A 22,156-nucleotide genomic window follows, 5' to 3' on the forward strand; every position below is an offset into this window, starting at 1 on the left:
GTTATAACTCAATTACTTAACTAAGTAAGTTGTGTTAATAAACAGATCGTCTTGGATGGATTAGAAATGAAAGTTTCTTTGTTTTTTTGGCTGGAGGTGGGGTGAGGGGAGTGGTTGTTGAGGCTGTATGACAAGGCTTGCAGGATCTTAGTTTCCCAACCAGGGATAGAACCCTGTCCCCAACAGTGAAAGCACCGAGTCCTAACCACTGAACTGCCAGCAGATTTCCAGAAATGGCAGTTTTTCACAAGATAAAGTAAGGCTTGTATATTGAAATGACTTATTTTAAATGTTTTTCAAGGTGTAAAATTTGAGGACAGACGGTCTTTGGGTTGCTTGTTGCTCTGTTGTAGGTTAGTTCAAACAATGAATGTTTGACTCACGGCTCTGTCAGACTGCTGCATTCTATTTCCATTAGTTTTTTCTCTCTCAGGCTTTGGTCTGTCTCTGAATTGTCCTCTGTAGGGTTGTGAGGAAGGGTGGCAGGGCCATCCAAAGAAAACTCTTCTAGTCTTAGGGAAGTTGCTAGGAATAGAAGAATAACAAAGAGGAGAAAATAGGCAATTTTTGTCTTTATTTTCTAGGTCTACTTTGATCTAGAGGAAAATTTCTTCCTGTTTATGATTTTTCTATTTTAAGAAGATAGACTTTTTTAATATACATATCAGAGAAATGTTAATGTGTTAACTGTTCTTTAAGGCTTTAATTGCTGTGCCTTCAAACATTACAAAATATATGGCTTGGTCCTTGGGAATATGACATTTTGAAAGTTATTTTCATGGTTGTCAAGAAATTTTTGTATTTTTTATATATGAAGAGTTTTATCTGAAAGTGTGCTTAATCATACAATATTCTATTTTCAGATATTTAGTCTTGGATATTGCAGATAATCCGGTTGAAAATATAATACGTTTTTTCCCCATGGTAAGTAACAGTATTTTAATATCATTTAATATTTATGATTTGCTTTCTTAATTGTGCTTTTAAAACTTAATGAAACATGATTTTCTCCTATACTGCTATTATTTGTAATGTCTGAAAATTGTGGGATTGTATTTTAAAGAAAATTGACTATTTTAAAAATCTTTTTTATGATCTCCAAATATTTGAGAAATTGTATTTCAGATTTCTTAAATGCAAAATAATATTTAAACTTATAATAATTATATCTGTAGCATTTTGGAAATTTTTGATGTAAGGTAATTTTTATTCATATAAATTAGGAAAATATTTTCAGTATATTTTGTTTCATTATGTATATATGTTTGTATTGTATGCTTATGTTACTCTGTGTTTTATTATAACACACTGTCTTTTTCCTTCAGACAAAAGAATTTATTGATGAGAGCTTACAAAGTGGAGGTAAATAATTTTTCTTTCATTTAACTTATGTTTATTTTTAGGAAATTATTCATTATAGTTAATTTTTAGTATTTGTCTTAAATGAAGAATATGAAAATTATAATTATGTATAATAGACTTTCCAAATTTCCCAAAACTTATTTTATTTGGATAGACTTTCTTAAATATCTCTATAGAACTATTTTCATGTTGTCAGCTTTAAATCTTTTTACTCTAAAAGTCTATTGTAGTTTCCACACAGTTAATATAAATAAATTCAAGGATTTGAAAATTAGTAAGTATCCAAGTTGTGTATGCAGAATACATAAAATGCTCAAGATTTATTTTACTGTGGTATGATACATGGTTTCAGTATATTTTAGCTGCTGCATCAGGTATCTTTCTATCAGAATAACTATTTCTTGTTTTTCAGGAAAAGTTCTTGTCCATGGGAATGCAGGGATCTCCAGGAGGTATGATGTTAGCAATAATCTTTCTTTCTCCAGCATTTAATTAATGAGTATGTTTTCTGTTTTGTTTTTTTTTTCTAAAATATTTTCCCCCTCTTTAGTGCTGCCTTTGTTATTGCATACATTATGGAAACATTTGGAATGAAGTACAGGTAAGAAAGTATTCTGAAACCTAGCCACAGTTTAAATTCTCATTAAAATGAAGCTTAACGGAGACAATTTGGGCACTAGAAGTCAATAATCTACTGATTTTTGTCATATAGTTATGGTTGATTAATGAGGCCCTCTTATCCTGTGATTAGTCTCTTAACCTCTGTAGCCTATCTGCCTTGTAGATCCACTTGGGCTATTTTGTTACTTTATGAAGCTAGTTGTTTTATTATTTTAAAAACCCAAGATAATTACAGTTGGAGTTACCCATGGAAAACTGGTTGCTTACTACTAGGAAATTGGTTAATCTAAGTTTTAAAATTCTTATTAGACAAAGATGTAATTGCTTTCCTTGTTTAAAAGGTTAATTTATTATGTTTTCCTTTAACAGTAGTTGGGTGAAAAATTGCTTAATTGTTTTATTGCCTATTCACAATTTATTATTTGTTTTATGCAAAATCATCTTTTCCAAGCATATTGCATAGATGAAAGGGAGAGAGAGGCTAATGTGCTTTTCACCCTAAAACAAAGCTGGCCAATGTACAGTATTTCCTTTCTTAGAGTGTCTTGTACAAGTTACAAATCTACTGTAGTCATTGATACTCTTTCACTCATGTCCCAGACTAATCCATTACCAAATTCTGTTTTATGTCCTAAAATATTCCTTGATTCTGGCTCTTTCTCATTATTGAATCACCCTAATCAAGCTCTAGTCATGTCTCATTATTTAATCTCCATAATACAAGCTCTTCCAATAGTTATCATCTTAGTGGTCTTCTGTTTTCTTTCCTCTAGTCTGTTCTGTTCTTCACACTGATTGTTTCAAAAGATAAATCATATTTCACCTTACCCTAAAAAGCTCTCAGAGGTTTCTGATCCTTAATAATTCTAAATGTGGCCAGTGAAACTTCACATGACATGCCTGTATCAACCTTCCGTTCTTATGCTGTGTACTCCGTTAACCTTGTCCATTTGAGCTATGTTCAACATTGGATCCACATGCCTGACACATAGTGGACATTCAGATCTTTTAGTTCATTTGGTATTTTTATCTTAAAATTATAATGGAAAAGTTTGCTTAAAGGTGTTCTTAAATATTATTTGAATACAACTGTTTTGTGTTTATTTCATTGAAAAGATTAATGCTTGGTAGATTTTGTTTTATATATATATTTTTATTATTTGGTGCCATGTCAGCAATACTAGTGAAAATAACTTCTATTTATTGGGTCTCTGCCAGATGCCAGATACACTTCTGGACACTTTTATCTCAACAACACAAGGAAGTCCATATGTTTCTAATTTAACCAGTAATAAAATCTGAGCATGTAGTGTGTGTGACACATGCTATACACGATATGTTATACTTACTATCTTCCATATTCACAGTAGTGCTTAAAGATAGGAATTGTTATGATCCCCAAGTTACACATGAAAAAAATAAAGCTTAGAGAAGTTGAAAAGTATCCCCTAGAACACAGCTGGGAAGCAAAGGATTTTCCCACTGCAGTTCACTACCTCTCTGTAGTACAAGCTGTCTGATTATGATTTTCTGTTTTAGGTAAATTGTTAGGTAAGTTCCTACTTTAGATAAATTCTGGGAAAATTGAGATTAATTCATGAAATAATGTTACTGCCTTAGTTTTCCTATGTTTTTTGTTTTCAGAGATGCATTTGCTTATGTTCAAGAAAGAAGATTTTGTATTAATCCTAATGCTGGATTTGTCCATCAACTTCAGGTAACTTCTCTCTTTTTCCTCGTTAAGGCAGTCAGCTGCTGCTGCTAAGTCACTTCAGTCGTGTCCGACTCTGTGCGACCCCATAGACGGCAGCCCACCAGGCTCCCCCGTCCCTGGGATTCTCCAGGCAAGAACACTGGAGTGGGTTGCCATTTCTTTCTCCAATAAGGCAGTCAGAAAATATGATAATTAAAAGCTTGTATTCCTATAATTTAGTTGTAGTACTTGGTAAATACTTAAAAATTGCCATAATCTGACTAATTTCTTTGTTCAAGTTTGAATCTATTTAAAAGTATTTTTTTAAAGCTGCCATTGACAAGAAAAAAAGGATTAAAAGCACATTGTTAAATCTAAAGTAAAACAGTTGATCTTAGACGTGTCCTCCATTTTCCCTCTATTTTGATTACATACAAAGCATAAGAGAAGTTTGGTTCAAAGTGTGTTACATGTAGCAGCTTTTTCTGTTTTATATGCTTTATCTTCTCCGTGTTCTTTCACACTTTGATGATGTGTAGAAGATACACTAAAAAGAAAGTAAACCTGTGGATTATCTGATTAATTTTTTCCAAGATGAAAAATCGTAAGTCAAAGAATGTGCTCTGGCTGATTGCATCCAGTTATGCAGGAATAAATCTTACATTGAAACATTAAGAGCACTACAAAATGTGTTAGTTACCAAACTTTATTTACTTCATTTTTATTTTATTTTTTATTATTTTTATTTATTTTTTGCCATCTCTACAGTGTTTAAATTAACCTCACATCCATCATTTCGGTCAGTCCCATAAGCAAAGCAGTCAGATCAAATGGCGTTGCTTGGAAACTTCCATGTAGGAAGAAAAAAATTTTCTTTCCAGTTTAAAAAAAAAATCTTTTTGCTTTCTGCACGCTGACATAGAGGTAAAAGAAAAAAAAATGACTGCAACTTAAATATGGAAGAACTCTTTGCATAAATCCACAATTTTACACATTTATCTCAATCATGTGTCAGTGGGAAATCACCAACTATTTCAAAACAGGAAAAATTATATGACAGAAGAAACAAAAAACTTGACAAAAAATATATCTCGGTATGAAAAGTACTGTGTCTTGGTGTCTTCACATCCTCCTCTTCTGTGTACTTATATACAACACATTGTTTGCTCGGATAAACGCATCCCCGTACTTGTTCTTCAGCTGTCCATTTACATACTCCTCTGTCTGCTCCAAGGCTATATTCATGTATCCAGGCAAGCCAGGACCCCTCGATAATCCACTCCTGAATTTAATTTCACAACAACTGATTGCCCGATGATTTGCTTCAGGAAGTCACTGGGTGTTTGCTTCCGCAGACTCACTTTAACAATCATGATCAGAAATCTTGCGGCCGGGATCCGAACCCCTACTCTGGCCACCCACAAGCCTGGCCTCCGCCGACCCACCGGGCGAAACCAAAACTGAAAATCCATTTTTATTTTTAATTCACTTTTAGTTTTTATTTCATTTTAAAAAGAGAAAAATAGGTCATGAATAAAAAAATAAAAATTCAGTAATGCTTAAGAAGAATACTTGAAAAGTAAGTCTCCTTAATAGTATATTTTGAAGATCATATATAGCTCTACCTCCATAATATTTGTGTGTGTGTTTCACAGTTTTATGTGACCAGTTCCTTATACATAGGGCTTTAAGTTGTTTCCAGTCTTTCATGATTTTAAATAACATTGGAAAGAATGTCCTATGTGTGAATGTACCTGTAAGATAATTGATCAGAGTAGAATTGCTGGGTCAGAGGGCATTTGAAAGTTGATGTTGCTGAATTGCCTTTAAAAAGACTCCGGGAATCAAAGAGTACCTGCTTACGCATACCTAATCAATACCAATAGCTAAAGTGTTTTATGAAACTTTTGGATCATTGTTGTCATAGTGGTAAAAGTGACAAGTGCTTATAGTTAGCCCATTTTTCTAATAGGTTGTTGGTCTTTTTCTCATTGGTTTGTAAAGATTCTTTGTAGAAAATTTATCTGTAGCCAGTGATTTGAAGGCTTCCCTCCTGGCTCAGATAGTAAAGAATCCACCTGCAATGCAGGAGACTTGAGTTTGATCTCTGGGTTGGGAAGATCCCCTGGAGGAGGACATGGCAACCCACTCCATTATTCTTGCCTGGAGAATCTCCATGGACAGAGTAGCCTGATGAGCTACATACAGTGCATGGGATCGCAAAGAATTGGACATGACTGAGCAACTTAAGCACAGCACAGCTAATGATTTGAAATGCCATTTTTATTATATACCAAATTCTAAATCCACACTTGAGTCTATTTCTGACTTTGTATTTTGTTCCATTGATCTGCTTATTTCTGCCTTTGTATCAAAGTTTTAAATGCTATAATATTTGTAAATAGTCTGTATTACTTATATTAAGTAATTTAATCAAGATTTCCTCCTTAATGTTCTGAAATTTTCCTGCCAAGTTCTTAACACGTATTTTGTGGTGTGAACTTTACTGGAAAGGGTGCAGAAAGAATTGACACCTTTAAATTTTCCAAAGAGTATGTTTCTAAGAGTATGTTCCATTTATTCAAGTCAATTTCTGTGTCCTTTAGTGTTTTAAAGTTTTCATTGTATAAAATATATGTATTTTTTATGAAATTTATTCCTAGCTATTTTCTTTTATTCCATTATAATTAAAATTGTTTTTTCAAATTTCTTTCTAGTATGTTTCTAATTACTTATTTGTTTATAGGAAAGCTGTTTATGTTTTCAATTGGCAATCTTACTAAACTCTAGGACCAATTCTAAAGAATTTTCCAGTTGATTGTCCTACATTTTCATCTTCAAATCATAATAATTTTGCCTCTTTTCTGATTTTTTTTCTTTCTCACTTTGATGGTCATTGTATCAGAACAATTTGATAAGTAATAGTGGTGTGATATTCGTACTTTATTCTTGATTTCAGTGTCATTGCTTTTATTATTGCACTGTGTGTGTGTGTTTCAGTGAGTATTTGCTTGTGCATATTTAAAAGGTTTTTTATCAGAAATAGATACTGATTTTTAACTTAAAACAATTTTTTATGAAATGACTAGTTTCATCCTTTAAGTCATTAATATGATGAATTGAATCACATTATGTTGGACTTGTTAATTTTGAATCATTTTGATTCACAAATGAATCTCACTTTGTTATGGTAGACTATATTCCATTAATGTGTTGCTAGATTCTGTATGTCAAAAAAAAATTTTTTTTTTTTTAAGATTTTGGAGTTAGTTGAATAAGTGAAACTGGTTTATAATTTTTTTTTCTGTACTACCATCTTCTGGTTAGAGTGTCTGTCATGGTTTTCTCATTTTTAAAATGAAAACTTGCCTTCTCTTTATGTGATCTATGAGTGAAGCTGCTCAGTCGTGTCCAACTCTTTGCGACCCCATGGACTGCAAGCCTACCAGGCTCCTCCATCCATGGGATTCTCCAGGCAAGAATACTGGAGTGGGTTGCCATTTCCTTCTCCAGGGGATCCTCCTGACATGGGGATCGAACCCAGGTCTCCCACATTGCAGGCAGACACTTTAACCTCTGACACCAGTGCTCTAGAACAGTGTAAATTAGATTGGAGTTAACTGCTTCTTAATGTTTGATATATATATAGTACCTGTGAAATCACTGGACCTTGATTTTTTCAGTTTAATTGTTATTAATTATTTCATTCATTCATGTATTTTGAGAGTGAACCAATTCTTGGACAGCTTTCTTCATTTGGTTAATAGTTAGGTCTGATTTTCGTAGACTGTTTAGGTCTCTTTGGATGGTTTCATAATCTTCTATATAATTTCATTGGATTTGAGATAAAATTGAAGAAAATAATGTTTTGTATTTTTTGATATCTTCTAATTTCTGTGGTTATTCTTTTCATTCTTTTTTTCTAATTTGGTATATCAGTGCTTTCTTTTTCCCCCTGATCTGGTTAGTTTATATAATTTTTCTGTATTTGAATTTCTTCTTGCTTTGTGCTTTCCTTAGGTTTTTGTTGTTTTTGCTGCTGCTGCTGTTATTCTTTTGTGGATTTTCTCAGGTGCTTGCTTAGTCGCTCAGTCGTCTCTGACTCTTTGCAACCCCATGGACTATATCCCTCTGTTCTTGGAATTCTCCAGACAAGAATACGGGAGTGGGTAGCCATTCCCTTCTCCAGGAGATCCTCCCAACCCAGGGGTCAAGCTCGGGTCTCCTTTACTGTCTGAGCAGTAAGAATTCAAGACTGTAAATTATCCTCTTAGCATTTCTTTAGCCATATTCTACATATTGTACATAGATTTTGCTATGTAACATTTTTATTCTTGTTATAATTCGATATTCTGTCATTTCACTTTTGATTTTATTTTTTACTTAGTATTTGAGAGTTTTCTTTATAAATCATATAACTAAATTTTAAATGTTTTGTGGTATAATAAACAGTTGTTATTATGACTATTGGAAAAGAAGATATATTCTCTGTTTTCAGGGCATAAAATTCAATCTGCAGTCATCCTTCTATATCTGTGAGGAATTGGTTCCAGGGCCACACACACCCCTCTACTCCCTCACCATGGATTCCAAATCTTATATAAAATGGCATAGTATAGTCAGTTCTGTGTATCTGCGGGTTCTGCATTCATGGATACAGAGGGTACATTGTATTTGTTCACTTCATCTTTTGGGGGCTTAGAGGTGAACTGAAACTCACTTTGCTCTGTTTCTGTTTATTTCTTTAATTCCTCTAGTTTCTTTGCCAATTTTAGTGCTTCATTATTTGGTAGATAAAATTCAAGTAGGATCTTCATTGTAGTTATATGTTCATTGTCCAGTTATTTTACTTTGAAATTAACCTTAATATTGTGATCCTTTTTTGTTTGCATTTGCCTTGTGAGTTTCTTCATTGCTTTTCTTTCCGCCTTTGTAAATCAGTTTGTTTTACATGGATTTCTTGCATGTGCCCTATGGCTGGATTTTGTTATTTTGATTTGTTACCTGTATTTGTCTTCAATAGGTGAATTTATCCCACTATTTTTGTACTAAAAATGACATACACTTTTGTCTGTCATTTTATTTTCATATCATGCTTTCTCTTAAAATACATCTTTTTTAAACTTTTCACTACAAATTGATGAATTTTTTGTTTGTATTCTTTTGATACTTTTTAAATTTATAAGTTGTTTACTTAATGGGCACAATCTAACTTTATAGTATATACATATGTTCCTTGAGTTATCACATTTAAGTAACTATCAATGGATTTCCAGTATAAAAGATAAAAATTTATATACCTCTACTTTCTTCCTTCCCCTTCACAACCTGTTTTGTTGATACTAATCTTAGTTCTTCTAGGAGGTACCGCTTACACTTCTTAAAATATTTAAATATTATACCTCTTGTTACTTAGCAATATAGGATAATCCACTTAAACTATGTCCTGTTACATTTCCTGGATTTTACTTTTTCTACATTGTTACAAATTATAATATTTGCATTCTATGCTATAACGCATTTTCTCATTGTTCATGCTGAGTTCTATATTTAAATAGGATTCTAGCTTCTTTATTCAACTCCTGGAGTTTGAGCATTATTTTCAAGAAGAGTTCTTGGAAACTAAGTCCTAGCATTTTGGAAAATGTTTTTCTGTTGCTCTTATGTTTGTTTTGGCCACACTGCATTTCATGTAGGATCTTAGTTGCCTGACCAGGGATCAAACCCATGCCCCAGCAGAGGAAGTACGGAGTCTTAATCACTGGACCACCAGGGAAGCTCTGTTGTGTTATGTTTGAATGGCAATTGGCTAGATTAAAAAAAAATTAATACTTTTTCTCTTATGAGTTTGTACACAGACCTAACATTGAATAATTGTCCCTAGAGAAGTCTGACGGAGAAGGCAGTGGCACCCCACTCCAGTACTCTTGCCTGGAAAATCCCATGGAGAGAGGAGCCTGGTAGGCTGAAGTCCATGGGGTCGCTGAGGGTCGGACTGAGCGACTTCCCTTTCACTTTTCACTTTCATGCGTTGGAGAAGGAAATGGCAACCCACTCCAGTGTTCTTGCCTGGAGAATCCCAGGGACAGGGGAGCCTGGTGGGCTGCCGTCTGTGGGGTCGCACAGAGTCGGACACGACTGAAGTGACTTAGCAGCAGCAGAGAAGTCTGAAGGTAGCCTAATTTTTAAAACTCCTCCCTCTTAGAAGACTTGATTGGGAAGAGGAGGTGTTGTCTGGATGAGCATAGGATGCTTTATTAAGTATATCTTTTTGATTGCTCTATATTAATTTCCTTTTAGTTATAATATGCCCTACCACTTAGAGATTCACATCTTCCTTTATACAGAAAGTTTTCTTCTAATGCGTATTTGACTATTGTTGTTCTTTTTCACTTGCCTGTTTTTTTCTCCCAGAGACATATTTTATATTGTTTTCTTTTTTTTTTCTTCCATATCTACCATTTTCTCTGTAATTATTTTCAACTTTGTTTTTTTGTCTTTTGGCTTGATTTTTGGCAAGCTTTTCTTTCCTTTCCCATGCTTTGCTGTTTCATCAGATGTTTATTTGACATTGTTATAAGCAGTGGCAGTAAAGCAGAGAACAAAACAGAAATCCCTGACTTCATAAAACGTATTTTAATGAATTAGACAGTAAACCAACCTGGTGGGCTGCCGTCTATGGGGTCGCACAGTCGGACACGACTGGAGCGACTAAGCAACAGCAAACTGAAATATAGTAGGTCATGGAGAAGGAAATGGCAGTATTCTTGCCAGAGAAATCCCATGGACGGAGGAGCCTGGTGGGCTACAGTCCACTGGGTCGCAAAGAGTCAGACATGACGGAATGACTAAACTACAACAACACAAAAGTAGTAGATCATATGGTCATAGGTCACAGACAAAAATAAGAGAGCTGTTAAGGTCATATAAAGAAGTGTGACATTAATCGCATTTTTGAAAGGTGATCAGGAAAGGCCTTATCGCAAAAATGTTATTTGACCAAAGACCTGAAGAAATTAAGAGAATGAGCTATTTTGATACTTGGGGGAAAGCATTCTAGTTAGAGGGAATATGTGCAAGTGCCTTGAGATGGGAGTATGCATAGTATTTTCAAGAAGTGTGAGGAGGTCAGTATAGCTGCAACAGAGTGAGCAAATGAATAGTAATAATAGATTAAACCTGGGAAGTAAGGGGCCACGTGATAGGCATTTATAGGCCATTATAAATAAGGCCTTTGACTTTTAAGTGAAGGAATAACTGGGTCATCTGTGTTAAATGTAGTATACCATGTGTATATACTGTAAGGGTTGTTGGGGTTAGGGCAGAAGCAAGTACATGAGTTACAAGGCTATGGAGTGATGGGAGGGAGTCAAGAGAAAATACGGATTTAGACAGAAGTGATTGTTGATGAAAAGAGATCAGATTCTGGATTTACTTGACAGTATAGCTTACAGAATTTGCTATTGGATTGGAGAAGAGAGACTGGGATGATTCTAAGCCTTTTAGTCTGAACAGCTGGAAGAGGAACTGTTGCTTTCTTGTATAGGAGAAACTGCATGAAATTTGAAGGGAATAAAATCGAGACGTTTTTGGTCATGTTAGGGTTAAGAGAGCTATTAGATAGTGGGCAGGTCTGCACATAAGCCTGGAGTTCATGAGAAAGAACCTTATATCTAGGGGTTTTCGGCATATGGATGCTACTGAAAGCTTTAAAACTCAGTGAGATCACCAGAGAAGGGAGTGTGGGTAGAGAAGGATTTCAAAACCAGAAACTTCATGTACTCCCAACATGTAGAGATTGAGGAGATGGGGAATCAGCAGAGGAGGCTGAAAAGAGTGGCCAAAGAATTGGGAAGAAAACCAGGATGGTCTGGTGCTTGGGAAGTCAAGTGAAGAAGGCATTTTAAGAGTAGGAGATGATCCTTTGTTTCAAAGGTTGATAGGAGTACGTCAAGGCTGTATACTGTCACCCTGCTTATTTAACTTATATGCAGAGTACATCATGAGAAATGCTGGGCTGGAAGAAGCACAAGCTAGAATCAAGATTTCCAGGAGAAATATCAATAACCTCAGATATGCAGATGACACCACCCTTATGGCAGAAAGTGAAGAGGAACTAAAACGCCTCTTGATGAAAGTGAAAGAGGAGAGTGAAAAAGTTGGCTTAAAGCTCAACATTCAGAAAATGAAGATCATGGCATCTGGTCCCATCACTTCATGGGAAATAGATGGGGAAACAGTGGAAACAGTGTCAGGCTTTATTTTGGGGGGGCTCCAAAATCACTGCAGGTGGTGATTGCAGCCATGAAATTAAAAGACGCTTACTCCTTGGAAGGAAAGTTATGACCAACCTAGATAGCATATTCAAAAGCAGAGACATTACTTTGCCAACAAAGGTCCATCTAGTCAAGGCTATGGTTTTTCCAGTGGTCATGTATGGATGTGAGAGTTGGACTATGAAGAAAGCTGAGCGCCAAAGAATTGATGCTTTTGAACTGTGGTGTTGGAGAAAACTCTTGAGAGTCCCTTGAACTGCAAGGAGATCCAACCAGTCCATTCTAAAAGAGAATAAAAGGACTCATGGAAGAAATGTTACAATGAAAGAGAAAACAGAAAAGAAAAGAAAAACAGAAAAAAGAAAATAAACCACAAAAATAATGACTGAGGTGGCTTTGTTGATTCTCTTTGCAACCCCATGAACTGCAGCACGCCAGGCCTCCCTGTCCATCACCAACTCCCGGAGTTCACCCAAACTCATGTCCATCGAGTCGGTGATGCCATCCAGCCATCTCATCCTCTGTCGTCCCGTTTTCTTCCTGCCCACAATCCCTCCCAGGATCAGAGTCTTTTCCAATGAGTCAACTCTTCCCATGAGGTGGCCAAAGTACTGGAGTTTCAGCTTTAGCGTCATTCCTTCCAAAAAAGGAATGGTCTGTTCTCCTCTTTGTTGATTCTCTTACAGTCATTATTTTTGTGGTTTATTTTCTTTTTTCTGTTTTTCTGTTGAGCTCTAAGAGTTATGTCGTCTCTTTCATTGTTACATTTCTTCCATGAGTCCTTTTATCTCTTCTTTGAACTCGTTTCAGAAATGCCATATCTCATTGATTTTATGGAGAATTATTCACAAATTTCACCTGCCTCGTGTAATTTTCATGCAGTTTTCTTCATATATGGACTTTGGTTATAATGTTGCTTTTTTCCCCTTACAAACACCTTTACATAAGACTTATATTGGTTCCTTTTTGATTATTGGTCATCTTTGAACTGGAGACGTTCTTCTTAGATAAGCAATTTTCCCAATAATAAAGTTGTGGGAAGAGATTGGGAAATATAGGCAGCTTAAATTTTCCCAGTTGTTTTGGAAGACTTTCTCACCAACAGTTTTTTCCAGTAGTACGACTCTACTCAGTGAATGGAGAAAAAGAGCCCCTCTGTCACAAGTTTTTCTTGTTTAGGTTCATAAATACTACATGCACATTGGAATCACCTGGGGAAGTTTACCCATACCATTAAATGAGAATCACTGGCAGGGGGCAGCCAAGGAGAGCGGTAAGCTGAGTATATATACACTGGTTTTAAGACTTCTCAGGTGACCCTCAGGTATAGTCAGGCCTCAGAATTAGTGATTCAGTTTTTACTTTTAGCTGACCAAGATTAGCAGATGCTTGGCAACAGTTTCTCCTCTACCAGGCTTGCTTCTTGCAAAAATGCCAGGTGTGGATGTTCACATTTTCCTTGATAGACCCACACATACTTCATACTATGCAAGGGCTTCTAAGATTTGTCTTAGGTCTGCCACCTCTTTTGGAGAACTCTAAATTGTACCCACTTTGTTTGATGTATGCAGCCAGGTATCTTCTGTGCATAGCTTAGTCTGGTTCCATTTTTTTAATGTTATTGTGAAATATAATACACATACGTAAGTGCATAAAGTATAAGCAAACATCCATGTGACTACCATCTAGATAATGAAATTGAACATTTTCCAGAATTCCAAAAGTCCTCTTGAGACCTCTTCCTAATTATAATTCTCTTTCTCCTGTCATAAAGGTAGGCACTGTTCTTTTTTCCTTACTTTTCTTTCTCATATTCAGGGTTATCGATGTTTTGTAGTTTCATTAAATCAGGAGTTCTCTATATATCTTGTTCTATCTCTTCCCTTTAAGGAAAGAAGGTACATGAATGCCTTTATTATTTCATCTTTAACTGAAAGTAGAGACTGTTGATTTTAAGAAATTAGAACCAGATATATACTTGAACCAGATATATGCTTGAAGATTGAAGGCGGGAGGAGAAGGGGACGATAGAGGATGAGATGGTTGGATGGCACCACCAACTCAATGAACATGAGTTTGAGCAAGCTCCAGGAGTTGGTGATGGACAGGGAAGCCTGACGTGCTGCGGTCAATGGGGTCACAAAGAGTCAGACAATGAGTGACTGAACTGAACTGAATATACTTGAATCCATTAAGTGCTTTATATTAGTCTGATTTTTTAATATTTTATTTCATTTTCTTAAGTCAGAGATCTGCCCCAGTGGCAGAGAATATGTACTGATTGCTAGTTCAGTGTGTAATACCCTAGTGCAGGCTATTGGCTTGATTTAATTTATAGTCTCATCAGTATATGTGAAATTATAAGATAGGAATTTTAAGCATTTTTGTTATGCCATATGGCATTGGAGTTTTCAGTATAAACTAAGAATACCAGTAATGCATGCATTAACCACTTTTTAAATTTCATTTTGTTTTGGGTATCCAAGAATTTAAATGTATATTCAAGTTAATTAAAATCTTTTCTAGGAATATGAAGCCATCTACCTAGCAAAATTAACAATACAGATGATGTCACCACTTCAGATAGAAAGGTCGTTATCTGTTCATTCTGACTCTACAGGTAAGGATTTTTTCATTTTGGAGCAATTTGGGGAGATAGATGATATGAAAAGTAGAAGAGAAGACGCATCTGTCACTTATTAGCAAGTTACACTGAGCAATTTAAATTGTTTAGAAACTTTTCAATGGGCTATTGAATTAAAATAATTTGAAATTTTAATTTTATGATTAATTATGTATTATACAGAGCTTCTGTGTGTAGGCCACTAGTTAAGTAGAACATGCTGGTTGGAAGATCAGATTTCCATTTTGTTGAGCTTTAAATGTTTAAGTAGTTTAAAGTGAAAGTGTCAGTTGCTCAGTGGTGTCCAACTCTTTGTGATCCCATGGACTGTAGCCCGCCAGGCTCCTCTGTCCATGGAATTCTCCAGTCTAGAATATTGGAGTGGGTTGTCATTCCCTTCTCCACAATTTAGTATAGCTGTGTTGCAAAGATTAAAATAATAAGAGGGGTCTGGTACCAGAGGCCCTAAATACACTTAGGTGATCTTACTGAAAATAAAACGTGGCTACTAAGTGAAAGCAGGGTGACTCAGTTTCTCTTTTGCCATAAATATTTGTCCTTTTTTCTTCCCTAGAGTGTTTCCTCCCCCATTTAATGATCCAGGTTTGCTCTCAAAATCTTTTTTAACTTTTACATTCCTCTCCAAGACCTTGCTACCATTTTTTGTCTCCTTTCTTTTTATTAGAGCATTCATGGAATTTATTACTTTATTATTTTTCTCTCCCAGAGTTCCTTTCAGCCTTATTTGCAGCAACAGCCTTTTAAGTTAGGAAAAATAGGTTACATACCTGGTTAGTGTTGGATCTAGAAATTGAACACTGGTGATCTCATCCACAAGTCCATCACTATATTATACCTCCTTAGTGATGAAACTATATAACCACTCTTCAAGCTTAACTTCCTAGTTGTTATTGACTCTTTAGTTTGCAACTTCTATGTAGTCATTTTCCAAAATGGGAGGGTCTGTTTCTTCAGTAACAAAAATTCTTTCTTTTTATAATACCTTTAATCTCAGTATAGTTAGGTCTGTATTGGCCTCCCATCCTAAGTGTTCCATATATTGTGGCCAGACATATTTTCATGAAAGATAATTCTAATAGTGGTTTTCTTCTTATATAAAAGTCTTCATTGGCTTAATTTTTTACTGAAGCAAACACATCATAGATAGTTAATTAAAGGCCCTTATGATCTTTATTTGTATCTCTGAATGTACCTCTATATATGCACAGCAGAAAACTGAGCTACTAATGCTTTCCCATGTGTCTTCTATTCTCCACCTAGAAAGCATCACATCCAGTCTCTCCATAAAAACTTGGTTCAGATGTCATTGCCTCAAGAAAACATGATGATTAACTTATTCTTACAGTAATTTCTAGTTTTTCCACCATAGAGCTTTATCTGTACCTCCTCACTTTCTGCCTGGAATTAGTTATCTATGTCTCTCAACCTCCTTTAGTAGAGTGCAGATGTGGCACTGCATCTGAATCTGTTATAACAGCTGTGTTTAGACTTAAGGCTTTCCAGGTGGTGCTAATGGTAAAGAGCCTAGCTGCCAGTGAGGAGACATAAGAAACATGAGTTCAGTCCCTGGGTCAGGAAGATTCCCCTGGAAGAGGGCATGGCAACCTACTCTGGTATTACTGCCTGGAGAATCGCATGGACAGAGGAGCCTGGTGGGCTGCAGTCTATAGGGTCGCAAAGATCGGACACAACTGAAGCGACTTAGCACGTACGCACACATTTAGACTTATTCTAATGACTAGTATATTTTCTTCTTTATTCCATCAGTACTATATTTCTGTTCTTTTCTTATTAATCTTATAGTGAAATACTAGTTTCCCATTGGAATCCAGTCCACCCTCTGGACTAACATTATTAACCATGATTTAGCACAACTTTTAGGGCATAAGTTTGAGGTGATGTAATTATTTGGCAGATAACGCAGCAAACCCTTTACCAGTTCAGTTGTTCCCTAAAGTTTTCCTCCATTGAGACTCAAATTTCTTGATTATGATTGTTGGGCATGTACAATCCCACACATACTCTGTGTGGGAAATTTCTGTACTAGCAGACTGTGATATGAGGAGTAGATAAAAGAAATTCTCTTATCTGCTACATGCCTTCCTTCCGGTTCTACACTTGTTGGTAACAATCAGTTTCACTGGAAAAACATTTTTGACAGCATCTGTGAAAGCAAAAGGATAGTTACATCTACAAAATAAAATTATAACTTCATAAAGTTATATGAAGTTCATAAATAATGTTCTGAGTCATGTTTCTGATGGATGCCTATAAAATGGTAACCAAACATTTATGAACTGTTATTTTAAAAATTAATGTTCATTATATAAAATAACTTAATAATTATTAAGAGGGACAGTGTCATGAAGATATTAAGTTCTTTGGGTAATCTGTAACAAAAGTATTTTATCAGTACAAAGGTTTACTAAAAATTCAGTCATGAAATTTTCATTGTCATATATATGATAACACTTCATGAAAAATGAAGCCTTTCCTAGCTGTAACATTCTAATGAATGAATTTAAGTTCCCATTATACTATATATTATGTTCATGCAATAACTTTTAGGCAGTTTGAAGAGAACACATGAAGAAGAAGATGATTTTGGAAACATGCAAGTGGCAGCTGCACAGAATGGCTGATTCAAGAGCAACATTATAGAGGATGTGAATTTCTATTTGAGGAGAAAAATACTACAGACAGTAATAATGTAAAATGGTAAAAACACAAGTAGTTTCTTTTCAATTATGTTGCTTCCAGACGTGTTTCTCTGCGACTTGTTGAGCAACATTTTAAGATGTTGGACTTCTGTAATAGATGGCACTGATGGTTTCACTCCTTTTTTTTTTTTTTAATTCTTTACAGTTTTATTATAAACCAAGAATTTTGGACTTGCAAAGAGGTATTATTGCAATAATGCACTTTTCATACTTGAAATTTATTTGTATGATATAAAGTTGTTACTTTAAACAAAATGCAAGTTAGGGGGATTTGTTTATAAAATCTGGGTAATTTATAACAAAAGAATTTCCTAAAGTTTGCTAAAAATTCATTTTATGTTCTACATAGTACATTTTTAAAATAATTTTACAGTTCAATTTTATGATGGAGCCTCTTACAGAAACATTAACAAATGTAGGAATCTGCCACATTTCTTTTTCTAGTATAACTCAATAGTTTATCTTTTAATTTTTTAAACTTCTTGGTCCCTTATTAATAATCTTTAAATCATGACAGCCAACTGTCTTTATTTTAACATGATCCAAGTATTGCTTCCTTTCCTATTACCTTCCTAATTTTATTCTATAGAAAGAAAAAGTTTAATGAACAAAGGAAAATGTTTGCTTTATAATACCAGATGTTCACAAATACAAGGAGAGTTTTAAACTTTCCTTTAGCATTCTTAAAAGCCAAATGTTCTATTTCTTCTTTTTGGAGTCGTGTAGCCCATTTTTTCTTTGTCCAAAATGGTTCTAAATATAATAAACCAATGTAGCACTATTTTTCCTAAACAAAGCCCAAAAAAGAAAAGTGCCTTGCCTCATTAGAAAAAATAATATATCCTTATGACCTCTAAATTAGTATGTAGAACAGTGAAAAGTTTTGAACATTTTTCTATAATTTTTTTAATGATAAATTGATTTAAACTGAAAGTCTTAAGGCTTGAAGAAACCTGAGTAAATTATTTGAAATATGGAACATTTACTCCTTCATTTTATGTTGTCTTAATGATTCTGTGAGATTGTTCTGGCTCAGACAGTAACTTTTCTTTGAGGATGCATTTTTTGTAGAAAAGTGATTGTGGAAGACTTCAGTGTATACAAATTAGTGTTGTAATCAGTTCTTTACATTGAGTTAATCCAAATTTCCCCCATAATTTGCATTAGCAAAGTCACTTTATGGATCCTAGGTTCTCCATGTTTTTATTTATACATATAAAAATTGTTCTTAAAAAACATTTTTACTATTTTAAGTATGATGTTGGGGAGGAGAGGAGTGTTTTAACTTTTTATAGTTGATGATTTAGGGTAGCACAAATGAAACTCCTTTGTATTTCATTTTTCTCAGTCCTCTCTTGAGGTGCTTTACTGATGAGAGTGATTTCCATACCTTCCTTTGGTACCAAGAGGTACCACATAAGGTAACCTATTATACCAACTTATCTACTTTGCTTTCCTCCCTGAGGTGAAATAATACAGGAAAAGTTTTTTTATGCAGCATAACAGGAGAGTGGAAGTGAATCAAAACTGCTTTGTTAATTAAGCGTTAATTCTGTTGACCCAGATGGTTTTCTTTTGATTTCTCTTCCCTTCCCCTATTTTACCACCCTAAAAACAGCATATTGTCAGTCCCTTGAGGTCTTGTATTCTGTTGTATGATTGGTGTGTTGTATCACTGGGTGTGCTGGTCTAGTATAGTCAAGATTTGCATTGAGTGTTCAGAAATTCCAGTTGGTAAAAGTGCCAGATAACACAGCTTCCCTGTATATAGATTACTATTGGGTAGGTCAGCAAGGACTCTTTTGCAAACTAATAATCTATGATGCTCCTTCCACAAAAACTGCTTAAAAGAATCTTCATAATAGTCCATTTAGGTTTTAAAAATGAGGCAGTTAAGATTTTCTAAATTGATTTCTTAAAATATACATATCCTCTCTAGTAGTCTGGCCAAGAATACAGGTTTGGTTATTGAATTATATTCGGTAATTTTCCACTTTTAATCACTGTAATTTTTATGTTGTCACTAAAGTGCCTGCCCAGCACTGTAAAGACTCTCACAGACACTAGAAAAAGGGACTTCATTTTCTTGAGTACAAATTAATATGGACAAAAACTTTATTTTTTCTTTCATATAAGAACACTGCAAGTTTTTTTTGAGTATATTCTTCCATCCAGTGTTCAACTGGTTCTTCTGGTAGCTCTTCCTATTCTTTTTATTTGGTTCCGTTTCTATAATTTCTCTATTTCCTTTGATATTTTGTGATAGCTAATTATAGTACATTCAACCAATCATGATTTATTTTATAGAATATTTGAATAATATATGAGTGACTCAGCACCCAATTATAAGCATTAAATATTAATCTGGGCACAGAATTTAAAATATCACATCAGAACATAGGAGAACTGCTTTATTGTCCATTTTGAAAGTATGAAACTTAAATATTGAAAATATTCAACTAGAATAGCAGTATTTTTACCTTGTAATTTCAGTCCATTGGTCTGTGTTAATTTCGTATCAGGTGTATAAAGAGCAGTTACCTTTGTTTATTTGTATCTACTCTGTGGTGGAAATGTTAAACCATGATAGCTTTTGCTACCAACTTTCAACCACTTAACTTTCAGAGCAGTATATTTGTTTTGGGAGGATTTTGTGCTTCATCTGAGTTTAGAAGTAATGTCAGAAAATGTTAAGCATGTCCTTTTAAAGAAAATATAAGGTTTCTAATTGTCTTATTACCATGGTAATTTAAGTGAATTTAGAAGTATTTAACTGCAATCTTGAATTATAAAGTTGGGATGCATATATAGAGATATATATCAAAATCTCAACTTGATGTAAAGTAAATGAGCAGTTACCTGGCGGATTTTTTTTTTTTAATAACTGTTTAATCCATAATTCCATAGCAGACTTAGCTTCACCTCAATATTTTTGTCCATTCATCAGTGCTCCAATAAGAAAATGATAGGAAATAGCTGAAAATTACTAAAAGATTTTATTTTTTTTTTTAATTTATTAGAAAAATAAGTTGCTAGGGTCTTTGAATGCTGGATTTTTTTTGTCTTACCCATCCATGGCAGCTAAAAAAAAAAAAAAATCACTCAAAATATTCAGGTTTACATGTTAGCTCTCTCTCATAGGGAGTTGCCATACCTCACAGTTCAAAGTGTATTCTATAGATCAGTAACATTATACTGACATGTAATTGCAATTTACTATGCAGCAAAAATGATTCAAGAAGAAAAATAACCTACAGTGTCTATTTACCTTTGTATAGACAATTGCTTAAGTTACTCTGCTTTTAACATTTGTACTTGGATAAAATGCTTATTATGTATGTATAGGAATGTCACAGTGCAAGATGCTGCTAGCTCAGGCACAAAGTATTAAAATTATTTTGTGAAGATTGGTGGTTGTATTAAAACTGTTGTGCCATTATACCTCAAAAAAGATTGAAAAGTTCATTTGTACTGCTTATGCCATAACCGCTTGACTTAGATTGTTGTCTTCTAGGTAAAAGTAACCCAGTTTTAATCCTGCACACGGATTAAATATGAAGGACAAATGAACATTGGATAATGAGAAGCACTTAAGGGTATTTTCTAAAACATTGTGATTACACACATAAAAATTATAGTCAGTACAGGGAAGTCCCAAGTTTAGGCTCAAGGTATTTTTTAATGATTATTTGAACAAGTTTGGAGTTGAAAGTGAGGGAATTTGTGTCTGAAGGAAGAGGTAAGGCCATTCATAGAACAGCTTCCAGCTCATTTAAAAAAATACTTCTTGCTTTTAGTTTTCCCCTTGTTAGCCTACCTACATAATATCCTTCATCAAATCTGAGATGTCATCATCAGCATCACTACACCATCTTTTTGATCCCACTAAAAGGCAAAAATATTGCTGAATAAATCATGACAAACCATTGATCATAAAATGCATCCAGATTTCCAAATGTTACATGTAAAAAAAGATGTTTTAGTCAGTAAAATACAAATATATAAAACACATGGAGCAAAATAAAAATCACAACTGCCACTTGATTATACCTTTTCAAAAGTGAAGAGTACTCAAAAATGTATTACTGAAATGTATCTATGCAGTTTTTTTCATACTCAAGTTTACCCACAGGATGCCTTAGTGAAATCAAGCTTCTCTGGTTAACTAAAACTAAATGCAGATCATCAATTTCCTCAGTGACACAATTTTTATGTGTTATACCTTACCTACAACTTCTGTTTCCTATGGGGGGAATTCAAGATAAGACCGTAAGAACATTATTTAAAGGGATTTATTGAAATAGCCACCTTATAGTTTTACTTCACATTGTTTAGTGGTAAGAAATGTAATAAAACATTTGCCTTTTACTAGGGTCCCACCCCCACAGCCACATAGGGATCTTAGCTCCCCAACCAGGGATCAAACCCATGCCCCCTGTACAGGAAGCAAGGAGTCTCAACCACTGGACCACCAGAGAAGTTTCCATTAGGGTTATTTTTTAACATGGGTTTTTAAGTACCAGGATATACCTAATAAAGCTACTGTTACCAAGGTTATAGGACTCCTTTTTTTAAAAAGCGAAATTTAGTTTTGTTGCTTTCACTAGGAACACACCAGTTCATCTGCCTAGGTCATCAGCAGGTAAGTAGCACACCTTTTATTAGTAAAGAATTTCTATTATTTAGAAAGTTAACTAGCTTTGCTGCATGGAGGGAAATATGAAATCTAGTTGAAGCAGGTGTGGGTCAACAGGATGAGAAACAGGTGGTTTTTACTTTCTATTCTCCTTTTACAAAGAGTACACTAAATTAAAGTTTTACTAACCCTGACTCGACCTAA

The 22,156-nt window shown here is 34.5% G+C and overlaps 1 protein-coding gene and 1 pseudogene across 2 annotated transcripts in view; one reads left to right on the plus strand and one right to left on the minus strand.

Moving 5' to 3' along the window:
- Positions 1 to 21,487, plus strand: part of STYX (serine/threonine/tyrosine interacting protein) — a 48,665-nt gene extending 27,178 nt beyond the window's left edge. The window contains exons 5-11 of one of the 2 annotated variants that reach the window (XM_018053665.1): positions 864 to 924; positions 1,326 to 1,362; positions 1,775 to 1,814; positions 1,913 to 1,963; positions 3,628 to 3,700; positions 14,479 to 14,572; positions 17,165 to 21,487. In XM_018053665.1, coding sequence (XP_017909154.1) covers positions 864 to 924; positions 1,326 to 1,362; positions 1,775 to 1,814; positions 1,913 to 1,963; positions 3,628 to 3,700; positions 14,479 to 14,572; positions 17,165 to 17,238 — 430 coding nt within the window. In that variant the 3' untranslated portion in view covers positions 17,239 to 21,487. The remainder of the gene's footprint in view (positions 1 to 863; positions 925 to 1,325; positions 1,363 to 1,774; positions 1,815 to 1,912; positions 1,964 to 3,627; positions 3,701 to 14,478; positions 14,573 to 17,164) is intronic. The other variant, XM_018053666.1, reaches the window with a different exon arrangement.
- LOC108636841 lies at positions 3,774 to 5,135 on the minus strand (annotated as a pseudogene).

This window comes from Capra hircus, chromosome 10 (genome assembly GCF_001704415.2).
Source record: "Capra hircus breed San Clemente chromosome 10, ASM170441v1, whole genome shotgun sequence".
NCBI lineage: Eukaryota > Metazoa > Chordata > Mammalia > Artiodactyla > Bovidae > Capra > Capra hircus.